We start from the raw sequence: 12,638 nt of genomic DNA, 5'->3' as shown, positions 1-12,638 counted from the left end.
TTTGAGTCTGACACTTAATCTGCTGCAGCTTCTCAGTGTTCACATGTATGATCATAATTTTTTGTGCACTAGTTTGGAAGCTAATCGTAGTGTTCAGCTTTTACAGGTGCTGCAGAAACCTGTGACCTCCAGTGTATACACACGGAGAATGGACATTGTTGGAGACGTCTTGTGTCCAGCAGTCAGTGTTGAAATCAAAAACCTGCGTTTTAAAAGTTTTAGATGATTACTAGAACTTTTTTATGGGGAAAAAAAACGTACCAGTCTTAATATATAAGACTTAATGTATAAGAGGTTAATATCTAGACCAGATCTAAACTTATTTGATACCTGATGAACTTGCTGCTTTCCATCATAGCTTCAGTGAGCAAATTTGAAGTCAAGTAGAGTTCTTTCTCAGGCAGGGTGGGGCCCCGAGAGGCCTCGCCCACTCCACTCCTGTTGTCTGGGACTCCTGGTCTGTTGTCCACATCTGACTCAGAGGGCACGATGTCCTCACTTCTCACCGCAGCCACAACCTCTCCAGCTGGAAGCAGAGATTAGTCATAGTAGAGTCAAACTCCCAGCTTCTTCAACAGCCTCACCTGTTTGTGAGACACACTCTCCTCTGACCTCACCACTTCCCCTCCCTGCACCTTCCAGCTGCATCAATACTCATGCACCCACAGTCTAAATAAGCAGAGATTGTGTGCTCTCCAGGAGCACTAAGGAGTAATTAATGAAAACTATAAAGGGGACTTGAGTCTTATATGACTCCTGTAACAAACTGGACCTCTTCTCAGGGTGATAAGGGAGGTGAGCGGGTGCTGCAGAAGAAATGGACCACCTTCCTGAAGGCTCAGCTCCTGTGTTCCCTCCCGGACGACGGCTTCCCCTTCAACATCATCCAGGACATGTTTGTCCTGAAGCCCATGGGAGACAGCTGGGAGAGCACCGTGTTCTACGGCGTCTTCACTTCTCAGTGGTAAGACACGACTGCAGGGAACGGTTCAGACTGTAAATCAAAATAATCATGTGATTTATGTCACGGTTATATTTATACACATGCACACAGACGCTTGAATCTACGCAGCTCACACACCATCTAGAGACTGTTTTTATTGAATATCTGCACTCAAATTTGGCAAGTTGCCTTTATTTTTTCCTTGGCTTCTCTGAATTTAGAGCAGCTGTAATGAGCTTAAACATTAACACAAGCTCATGCAACCCCAGTGTCTAATTAATGTATCAACAAAATAAAGGTTTTAATATGGAAATCTTTCAAGCGCCCACTCTGCAACTGTTCTCCATTGAGAGGCTGCTGCTCCAATTTCCTCAATAAAATGACAACAACTGCAAAAAGTATGGATTGGAGGGAAAGAAATGGCAAAATGCTCCAAGAAAGTGTCCTGCTGAAGCTTTCAAAGCAACAACACTGTTTAATAGGTCACCGTGTCGGGTCACTAAAAACTGTTTCCAAGTTTAAAACCAGGACACCAATGCACACTTCTCTGCTTGTTTACAGGTACAAAGGAGCCTCCGGCAGCTCAGCGGTGTGTGCTTTCACTATGGCCCAGGTGGAAAGAGCCTTCAGCGGCCGCTACCGCGAGGTCAACAGAGAGACCCAGCAGTGGTACACCTACAACCACCCTGTACCAGAACCACGGCCCGGGGCGGTGAGTGCTGAAGGCAATATCTTGTGAAGAATGACGCAGCTTCTTTTAGTTCAGTCTGTGCATTTTCATTCACGTAGCGTCAGTCAGAGGAATACACGTTCATGTAACGGATAAAAAATAAGAGGAAAGGTCGTCTTTTGTACCTTCCCAAATATCGAATTTGTTATCATGCATACAAATGCCACATTACAGACACCAGTTGTACCTGTGGATTTATCATGGGGCTGTTCAGCATGCAAGTGTTTTCCATTTATAAATCCTATTGCATTGATTCATTACTTCCAATTTTACCTCGCCCTAAATTTTCTGTTCTGAAGTTAGTAACACAGGTTAACAGACTGCGTCGTCTCCTTTTATGTCTGTATTTCCGGCACTACTGGAATAAGTAGACATTCATTTTTCATCTCTAATTTACTCCCCGACAGTGCGTGACCAACCACGCCAGGCAAATGGGTATTCAGTCGTCTTTGCACATGCCCGATAAAGTGCTCAACTTTGTCAAGGACCATTTCCTGATGGACAGCGTGATCCGCAGCGCGCCCCTGCTGCTGAAACGAAGCGTGCGCTACACGCAGATCGCAGTGCACAAGATCCAGGGCATGGAGAGGGCGTATGATGTGCTCTTCATTGGAACAGGTGCAGCTTTTTACACAACAATAACGACAGCAAATCACCATGCGAAGTTGTTCTTTATGCATTTCATTTAATAGGACAAAATACATTTCAGGTTGCTTCATTTCCACCTGTAGAGAATGTAACTCACTCTTACTACTTCTGTGTCTCCCAGATGATGGAAAGCTCCACAAGGCCATCAATGCCAACGATAAGATGCACATCATAGAGGAGATGATTCTGTTTCCGGAGCCTCAGCCTGTGCAACACATCGAACTCGATCCTCAAAGGGTAAATCACGACTATTTCGTTGTGCCGTTAACAATATTTAATGCAGGAGCAAATTAAAACACATTTATTACAACTTAATGTTCATCTGCAATGGTTATTGTCCTCCTGTTCTGTATCGGTTTATATTAAATGTTTTTCCATGTTTACTCATTTTTAATTAATTTACAGATAATAAAAATGTAGAGGAGTTAGTTTTACCTGACTGGGCCGCAGACCTTTTCTTTCCACAGAGACCATCCCATTGAGTTTTCCTACAAGTTACAGCACCAGCTGGAACAGTTTACGATCCTCTCTGGCATTTTACCCTCAGCTAAATTTCATTACCTTTTCTCTTTCTGTTACATAATGGCCTCTCCCCAGGCCAAAGCAGCCAAACTGCAATCTTATCTAAGATTCTGTAATTCTTATAAAGTCTGAGTTACTTACTCTTATCTCCAAATAGGGATATGAAAGACTAAGACAGAATCCACATGATGTCCTTCTAACATACTGACAGATAAGCAGGTCTAAATATAGTCTGTATGTTTGGGAACAAGGAGCTCACTGTGAATCAGTGTGTCTGTAGAGTTTGTGGTGGAAATACGTATGCGTTACATACACATTGATATTAAAAGTGTTTAAAAAGAAACGGAAACGGAGCAAAGTTCTTTACATCAAACACTGACTTGGTGAACATGTGCCTTTGAACACCACACTCAGCTGGTATCAAGACAGAGAGCAGCTGGCCAGAGTTAGTCCATTATGTAGGTTATATTCATCTGATTATCTTCAGTAATTGTTTTAGCATGGTTTCCCTTTTAGAAATCTGTAACCAAAAGCAGAAAGCCTGCTCTGCCCTGCATTCTCCTTTTTATCGCTGATGACTCTCTTTTTTTCTCTCCTCTGCAGGGTCTGTTGTTCGTGTCGTCGTACTCGGGCCTGGTGGAAGTTCCTGTTGCCAACTGCTCGAACTACCTGAGCTGTGGCGAGTGTGTGTTGTCCAGAGATCCCTACTGCGCCTGGACCGGGCAGCTGTGTCGGGATGTCAGGATGGCTCCACCTGACAGGTGAGAGCTCGTGTACAGGTACCCTTAGTACAGTCGAGGTGCGATATAGCAGCTCTGTAAGTCTTTTCTTAAGGTTCTTCAATCTCAACATGCTAACAATGCCCGAATGTTGGGTGTAATGTTTAATGTTCACCATCTCGTTTTAACATGTTGAAGAAACAGTGATGGGCTTGCCATTAGTTTTGCAGACATTAAATATCACAGGAACTACCAGAGAAACCCGATGTGTGTATTCAATTGTGTAAATTTGACAAAACATCAAAAGAATTGTTGAAACATTTCACCAAAATCCACAAATATGAATTTCATGATGGTGCCTAATTAAAAATCAGAGTGATTTTCCTTTGGGAACCACAAATGTTATTCTATCCAATATTGGACATATTTCACATTGTGGACCAAATGGTGGATTATTGCCAGCCAGAGCCACAAGATTAGCATGGCTGAATAATATATAAGCCTACTCTTCTATGTAATTCCTATTAGAGGTATAAATTATACAAACACTACACCTATCCAGAGAAAAATGGCTAAATATGCAAGGTTACGAATTCACGTTACCTCTCCTCATTTCACCTCAACAGATTTCACATGAATGTGTTTTAGCTGAGAACAACCACCCCAATAAATACATAACTTAAGCATTGAAAGCTCAGTCATAGTTGCTTGAAGAAGTTGCTCTTAGTCATGCTGATGAAGCCGCATTCAGAGGGTTTAAATGAAAGACTTGAATGGTTACATCCATACAAGGTGCCTTTCATTACAGCTGCTAACCCTCACCCTGTTGTTTTGTTCGGTATGTTTTGTGTCAGCCACTGGCAGCAGGACGTGGAGGAGGCTGACACATCAGCGATTTGTAACAGGACTTCTCCCAGCCCCAGATCTGCCCGGCCAGCAGCTTCTCGTGAGTGTCTTCTTTCTGTGCAGTACTCTTTAATTTTAAGTGTTTCACCTCACGAACACCACAAACAAACACACACTTAGAGTTGAAGAAACATGTTGTCAGTTCCAAAAAAAGAGACGTAACAAGACATGCACGCAGGAGTTTTAAGTTGGAAAAAGTCAATCAAACGTGTAAATTACAGTGAAGTTTTTAATTTGAATTCGTATAATATTCGTTGATTATACTGTGGTTACTGTAGCGACACTTTAAAAACAATGTCTTCCATGTCAACTTTTTGGGACATTTGCTTTTTTGCTTGAACGTTACAGTAGATGAGAAGCTTGATACCCCTCTCGTATATGTCAATTAAAAATAAGCTTACAGCCTGAAGACTGTCTCCTTTTATAAAGATTACAATTTCTTTTTTTAAATTGTCTATTTGTGGATTTAAGAAAATAAAGGAAATGTTAAGTTAATTTGTGAGTTTTTAAGGTTCTTTTTGTTACCTTTAAACACAAAAAATAATTTCCCTTGTTTAACTGGCACCTCATCGTAAACCATTAAGGTGGCAACTAGTATATATGTTTACTAACCGCCATTAAGCAACAAAGGAAGAAGAGCACGTCAAGACCAGGCTTCGGTAAAACCTGTGTGGTGCAGTGAGCTCAGATGCTCTGGTACAAACAGGAGAAACAAGCAGAGAAATATAAACATGTAAAAACTTTGCAGCAATGAAAAACTGCCCCGTAAACTTAGCATATCATAAGTATGTCAAAGCTTTATATATGGCTATTTGAGGGCAAAGCATTCAGCGAACGGTCTGCAGTTAATAATCAAATAGTTCCCAGTGAATATCTTAATAGTATTTTTGGACAGAGCCATGCTAGTAGTTTTGCCCTGCTACCAGTCACTATGCTAAGCTAAGCTAACCTCTCCCGGCTGTAGCTGTGTACTTAACAGACACAAATGAGACTGATTGGATGTCTCGACTTTCTGCAAGAAAACAAATAAGCTGATCTCCCAAAATGTGGAACTATTTCTTAAATATTGCTTTAATGGGTTTTAAAGTGCTGTTTTCTTTATAGGTGGCTCCCATTGCATGCTCATTACCATCCCAGCCAACACATTCAGAGTCCTGCCCTGTAAGCTGCGGTCCAACCTGGCCCAGAGGAGGTGGCGTTACAGTGACAGCGCCAGCCAGTTCCTCTACGCGACCCCTGAGGGGAACCTGGTGGTGGTGGCGGCGGCTCAGTTGGACAGGATGGAGACCTACGAGTGCTGGTCAGAAGAGGAGGGCTTCCGCCAGCTGTTGGCCAACTATTGCGTGAGGGCAGAGCCCCGCCAAGAAAGCACGACCCTGATGGGTCACTCGCGCACACCGCACGTCGCGCGAGAGGAGACCATCATCCTGCCTGGCGAGTCTCGCTCTGAGCAGATGCACACGAAGACGTACTGGAACGAACTGATTGTGGTGTGCGCTCTGTTGGCTTTCTCCCTCGTGGTGTTCTCGTTGTTCGTCATCTACAGGAACCGCGATCATATGAAGTCCATGCTGAAGCAAGGCGAGTGCCCCAACATGCAGCAGAAGAAGCCGAGGATCGTGGGAAAGCCCACCGAGAGCTTGCCTCTCAACGGTAACACCATCCCCGTTTCTACTTCGGATCACAAGGGCTACCAGACGTTAAATGACAACTACATCTGCAGTACGCCCACGCACGAGTCCTCGCCAGACAACAGCAAGAGCTTCTCCGAGTCCTCCGACAGGCGGCCGCTCAACCTGAAGGAGAGCCACGTGGAATACTCCCCGACCTGCCCTCGGCCCAGGGTCAGGTTAGGCTCGGAGATCAAAGACTCTATCGTATGAGAGCACGGCTTTCGCTAACCGCCGACACCCTGTATCTCCGTGAGGGATACAGACCACCGAGCAAAGGAGAGGAGACCCTGACATCCTCCTACATCACGGCACACTTTATTTTAGTCATCTTAGTTCTGTGATCAGTCCGGAGGTCATTTCGTTTAACCATTTCCACTCCGAAGCCAGAGGTTGGTCCGGGTCTGCTGCGTAAGGCGGGAAGAGGAAGCGGCACAACAATCCGGTTTCAACCGGGATCACCAACCATGGCAGCTGCTACGAATAATTATAACGGTCTTATTTTTGAGTCCATCTTGTGGCCACTAACACCATACAGTATGTGTGTAAGCACAGGGCTGGGCTACATGCAGGAAGAAAAAATAAAACCATCAACGAAGGTCCTTCTTCCTATATCAGTATTTCTCTATAGGTATGCAACATCCAACAATAAATTGTCTAGATGTCCATCATAAAATACAATTACCACAACAGACAATAAATTAAGAATATTGATATATTACCCAGCCCTGTTTCAGTAATATTGCACAGTCTCTGCAGGAGGTGGCTGCCACACCTCTGATATTATGCACACTAGAACCAGGCTAAGGCTACATGGTGACCAAGAGTTCAGGTTCAGGAGAATATAAAACGCGTAATGCACATTTATCACGAGCCACACGTGATGACGGCGAGTCGGAAGCTAATTTGTTCCCTTCTGCTGAATAAATGTCCTGACTGTATGAGGATACGTGTGACCAGGAGATGATGCCACCCCAGAGCCCTCTTCGGCCGTTGGAAGACCACAACGTCAAGAAAGAGTATCAATAATGTGATCATGGATTATGTTGCGGGCCTAAATACTGACGTTTACCTCTCGAATGTATGTTGTTGTTCAAAGAAGGTCTGTTTCACTCGCATAAAACTGCACCATGGACGATTTGGGGAGACGATTGCATTTCTAGTCACCTGAGGTGGCCCTGTTCTTCAGTATTGACCCGCAGGTACCATGATGGGTTCATAAAGGGACTGAGATGCAGATGCTCAGTTTTTTTTTTAAGCTAATATGGAGGAGAGACCTGACATTACAATGGGGACATCCACACCTCGTAACCATATACAGGGCAGCACTGAAGTCATCATGTGCACCGTGCCAAAAGAAAAAAAAAAAAAAACTAAAACTAACTTGATTGTCTAAATGCAATAGTGCCATTCTGTTGACCATCTCATGCTTTGTGTTGGCATTGATCACTGTCGAAGAGCACATGGTGATGCACCCGGGTGGGGTTTTACTCAAAGTATTGTGGCACTAATAATAAATAAATGTGAAGTGCAAGGTTTGGGAATTTCTCTAAAGACTGTTATCTCGTAAGAAACTTCACAGACTGTCGAGTTGAATAATTAGTGTGAAATTTGAACGGGAGGGGAGGGGGGGGGGCAAAGGATACGTCGTGGACATTACTTGCCAGGAGAAAATATTGGCAGTTTTCCTTCTGCCTTCTCAGCGAGACACGCGGGTACAACCGAGGTAGACAGCCGCTAAAGATACAAACTTTTTAGTCCATTTAAGTGCTAATAACAACAAACAACCAGTAACTAATGTCACTGCAGTGGAGAGATAATACATAGTGATCTCTCGTCCAGGCTACAGCTGGACCCCCCCCCAACCAGGTTACATGTCTCACACACACACACACACACACACGGCATCCACCACACTCAGTCGGGAGGTCAAGGTGACGTGATCGAGTAAACCCACAGTATATATTCCAGCATCACACAGGAGCAACATTTTGCTATTTCCAACACTGAGCGGACGAGCTATGTAGCTGCTACAAGTTGACAACGTAACCCGCACGGCGTACTGCGCAACAGTGGTCAGTGTTTCCTTTTCTTTCTTTTTCTTTTTTTTTTTTTAAAGTTTTTGTTGTGTATATACAGTACTCGTGCTTAATATTGTGTGTTTTTAAGGGACCTCGTGCAAGATGTGTTGTAGAGATAGTCTTGAAACTAGAGAGTGAACACTGCTGATATATATATATATATTTTTATTATTTTGTTTTCCTTCATAGTGCTTTACTGCCTATTTCAGCATACATTTCACCAACGCTGTTAAGTTCAGCACCCGGGCTGGTTTTTATCGAGCACATCAAAGCAGGAGACGGATCTGTTTTTTTTTAATTATTTTTCTGTCGTGCTAAATTAAAGGGGGGGGGGGGTGGGTTTGATTTGAATAGGCCTGTCGACTTATGTCGGGGCGATACCGCTTTTATGGTTTTTTACACGAAGCTCCAACCTGCAACTGGTTAGCTTAGCTTAGCGTCAAAACTGGAAAACGGGGCAGTCTGGCTTCGTCCAAAGGGACTCTGCAGCCCCTTGAGGTTACTTGTCAAACAACAGACTCAAGGAAGCCAGTGCTCTCGGCCGAGAAATAGGCCAGCACACGGGGGGGGGCTGGTATGAAGATTTTGTTATCTTTGGACTGGTTGCTTCCTCCCTTTTTTCCCAGTCTTCGTGCTAAGCTAACAGGCTCCTAGTTGCAGCCACACGTATGAGAGCGATATCAATCTTCCTCCTGACGAGAAAGTAAATAGTTATATTTTCCAAAATCTTGAACTACTGCAAGCTGAGACTGAACAAATATACTGAGAGTATTACATTTGCCAACAGATGGATAACCAAAATAAATCCGATTCTGAGAGCAGTGCAGAGCGCTGTTCTTTTGACCTCCTGTTAAGACTGCGTTTCTAGACCAGGGGTGTCAAACACGCGGCCCGCGCGGCCGGGCCCGGCCCGCCAGGGGGGTCCAGCTCGGCCCGCCGGATGACTTTGCTAAGTGTGAAAATTACAGAAAGACATAAATTGCATTTCTACGAGAAAATGGAGGTTTACGAGTACAAACGTTTTGTAATTTTTTTTTTTTTTTTTTTTTTTTTTAATCGATCCAGTAATTGCTTCAAAAACAGCGTAAATGCGACGTCTGCTCCGGAGGGAGCAGCGCGAGCTGCTCGCTTTGTGACGCGAGGGAATCTGCAGAGGAGAGCCCGGGCAGGTAAACAGTGGGCTGATGTCTGAGTCTTTGGTCTTTACGTTTCTAGTTTATTGTAGAAAGACCTTAAAATAGGGTTTATCATCCAAAAACCTTCACCAATGATTTAAACATAGAGAAATATTGTCGTTATGTATGCGATATTATGCTACGATTTCACTGGTCTGGCCCACTTGAGATCAAAGTGGGCCGTATGTGGCCCCTTAACTAAAATGAGTTTGACACCCCTGTTCTAGACTATAAAATGTCTCGGTAACCTGCTTTGAGGTGCTTGACGGATAACCTCACAACATAAAATGCCTTTAGATGTCAAGTTGTTCTGCCTTTTGCCATGTGCCACATAGTACACTACCCAGCAGTGACCTCACCAACAGAGATGTGGTGATTGGTGTGATTGTAGCCCTCAGTGGGCACACTTGACTCCACAACACAACACGGGTCAGTAGTAGATTTACAGGTTCACCCAAGCCACCATTAACTTTACCTGCAAACAAGACTGGGAGCTGCTCAAAATCTTGTACTGCTCTGCACCCTGTGCTTATGTAAAATATGATACTGGACACAGCTTCCTGAGAGGTCAGTGTTAAACAATACTATAACTTTGAGTCTCATATAAAGAGCTGAAGTTACAATATTGACCTCAATGGTTATTAATCCCAAAAGATATATACTGTGTCATAAATGTGCTTATTTATTAATGATGTGCTTTTTCCATAAAAAAGCAATCAATAATACCACGGTAAATGATGCGTCATTTTGAGTAGCTCCTCAGTAATGCAACATACTGTACTGGATATGAATGTAGCCAACTATATATTTGTAGAACATCTACAGGAGTCTATTTTCCTAAAACGGCTTCAGTAAGGCAATCCATGGCAACATCTTTTCAGGATTTTGTTTTTAACTGTCATAACTACAAAGAAACAGCACAACAGAAGTAATAAATCATGTGTGCTGCATGATGTAGTCCTGCAGTAAGATGCAAGCACAGCTACAAATCCTCCATATCGGCTCAGCCACGAGGCACAGCGTTGGCTTTGCATCGTCATACTGAACACCATAAGCTTAGTTGACTGAATAACTATTAGACAAATGTGGTCTTGCCTGCATGATTTTTTTTTTTTTTTTTTTTTTTTTTTTATTGGTTGTGTACAAATAACATTGTGAACTGTATTTTTTGTATCATTGAGATTGTGACTGTTGTTTTTATTATATTGTACATAAAAAGCACTTTATTTTAATTTTTTTAAGATAAATGAATAAATTACATGTTTTGACACGTGCATGTGTGAGTCCATTTTATGCAGTAGAGTGCTGTTTAGTCTTTGACTCTGACACTTAACTGCACTTAACTGAAAGAATATGACTTTTAATCCCCGATGTCCATATCATCTGAGGTGTGAATATAAAGTGGAAGTTCGGTATTGGAAGTGTACATGGACTAAACCCTAAATATACTCTAAAAATTGAACGTGTACACAGTAGGTGAATAATATGTTACAAGTCCAGAGAGTGCCACCTACATAAACACACTTTTCAGTGGTTAATGAAATCCATTTATTGCTGCCTTTCAGAAGCAGTTCATCATGCAATCAAGCAAATTTACATTTGAATTGAGCTGGTCAAAAAAAATGTAATCATTAAATATGGCAAATTTACTAAATACCTTGAGAGAAGCATTTAAAATTAACTCACTTACAAGTGTTTTTTCCCATTATCATCTGTCCCATGATATTTTTCCCGTTACCAATTTCTATTCTTTCTGACCTCTTTTTGATTCAAAGACATGCCATCGCAGTAAAAGCTGAAACTCTGATTGGCCAGCTGAACACTGAAATGATAGCTGAGATCACGCCTTGAGCTGCCAACGCCCAGCTTACTGTATTCATTTTACTGCACACTGATCGGATCCCAACAGGGAGGAGGTGGGGTTGCTGTATCTAGTGGCAACCACCAGGAGAGCCGCAGAAAGAAATGTCAAAGGTTCATTTATGAGTTTTAATGTGAATAATGTCATGAATGTTTTGAAAAATGAATAAATACATTTTTTAAAACAAACTGACTATTTTTAGAAAAAAATTAAAATAAAGCCGACACAGGTGACCTGATTCGGCCGCACATTTAACCTTTGACCCGGGTTTTACTACCTGTTATCTTGAGTAAACTTTTTGTGTAATAGCACAAGCAGAGGCCTTGTGGTGGATCTTTTTTTTTTTTTTTTTTTTTTTACTCCCTAATGTCCGCATGTAAAAACTCAAAACAAAACATGGAGATGACTGTGAACCTAACAGGGCTCCTACAGGAGATGTTAATAGGTGTCACTGTCCAGGAGCTAAAGAGGAGCTGCCTGCTGTCTGCTAGCATTTATTAGAAATCACTCCCAGAGTCAGTTCTTCAAAAATAAACGGCCGTTTGAGGAACCAGAAGAGACGTTTTGACAAACGCTGGATGGATCCGTGTGTACGACGAGAATACAGCGCGTTCAAAGACGTTTTAAAAACTACTTGAGGAGCAGTTTGGACTCAGGAACCAGAAACCTGTTGGCCCAGAGACCAACTTCGCTCTCAACCGAAACAACAGCCGGCTGTTTAGTTGTGATGATGAATAACGTTAGTGCGGCTTTATTTTTTTCCTTTTGTTGGCTGTTATAAAGTTTGTGTGTGGGCTTGGTTTGATCGTGGTACCTCGAAGGTAAAGACTGAGTTTGGTTTTCTTTTCAGTTTGTCTGTCTGCTGTGTGATTTTAAAGGCTGAACGGGCATACGGTGCTGTCTTCCTGATTTCTTCTATTTTTGTGTGTATCTCAAACTAAACTGTCAGATATTCAAACCAAATCTAACATAAAACAACGGCAGCCAGAGTAAACACAAAATATAAGGTGAAAAGTTTATCTAATACCAGCTGGGCCCGTGTGAAAAATGATTTCCCCTCTTAGTTATTAAATCCAAAGAACTGCCAAACTGTACTGATAACCAGCGGCAGCTGAACTAGACAGACCCAGCCTGACTACTATCAGCCCTGTTCAATCAAATCATCCCTTAAGTAGATTATTTTCAGAAACACAAAGCCATCCAAAAGATCTCACCTGTCGCACATTATGCCAAAATCAAAAGAAACTCCAGAGGAGATGAGGAAGAAGATGATTGATAAACATCCGTCTGGGAATGGTTACAAAGCTTTTTCTAAGGCTCCACAGATCCACGGTGACAGACATTATCTACAAATAGAGAAGACTTTAAACACGAGAACCTTCC

The 12,638-nt window shown here is 42.6% G+C and overlaps 1 protein-coding gene across 2 annotated transcripts in view; it reads left to right on the top strand.

Annotated features, from left to right (window-relative positions):
* The window catches only part of sema4bb (sema domain, immunoglobulin domain (Ig), transmembrane domain (TM) and short cytoplasmic domain, (semaphorin) 4Bb), a 57,002-nt gene extending 46,338 nt beyond the window's left edge, over window positions 1-10,664 (top strand). For both annotated transcript variants that reach the window (XM_069174151.1, XM_069174150.1), the window contains exons 9-15: window positions 783-964; window positions 1,505-1,655; window positions 2,081-2,291; window positions 2,443-2,558; window positions 3,447-3,604; window positions 4,417-4,508; window positions 5,573-10,664. In XM_069174151.1, the coding sequence (XP_069030252.1) occupies window positions 783-964; window positions 1,505-1,655; window positions 2,081-2,291; window positions 2,443-2,558; window positions 3,447-3,604; window positions 4,417-4,508; window positions 5,573-6,351 (1,689 nt within the window). In that variant the 3' untranslated portion in view covers window positions 6,352-10,664. The remainder of the gene's footprint in view (window positions 1-782; window positions 965-1,504; window positions 1,656-2,080; window positions 2,292-2,442; window positions 2,559-3,446; window positions 3,605-4,416; window positions 4,509-5,572) is intronic.
* The last annotated feature ends 1,974 nt before the right edge of the window (window positions 10,665-12,638 follow it).

The sequence above is a fragment of the Embiotoca jacksoni genome, unplaced genomic scaffold (assembly GCF_022577435.1).
Source record: "Embiotoca jacksoni isolate LCO1_2020_lvr unplaced genomic scaffold, fEmbJac1.0.p SCAF_6, whole genome shotgun sequence".
Classification (NCBI taxonomy): Eukaryota; Metazoa; Chordata; class Actinopteri; family Embiotocidae; genus Embiotoca; species Embiotoca jacksoni.
Note: the sequence above shows the minus strand (reverse complement) of the source record. Positions and strands in the feature narration are given on the sequence as shown.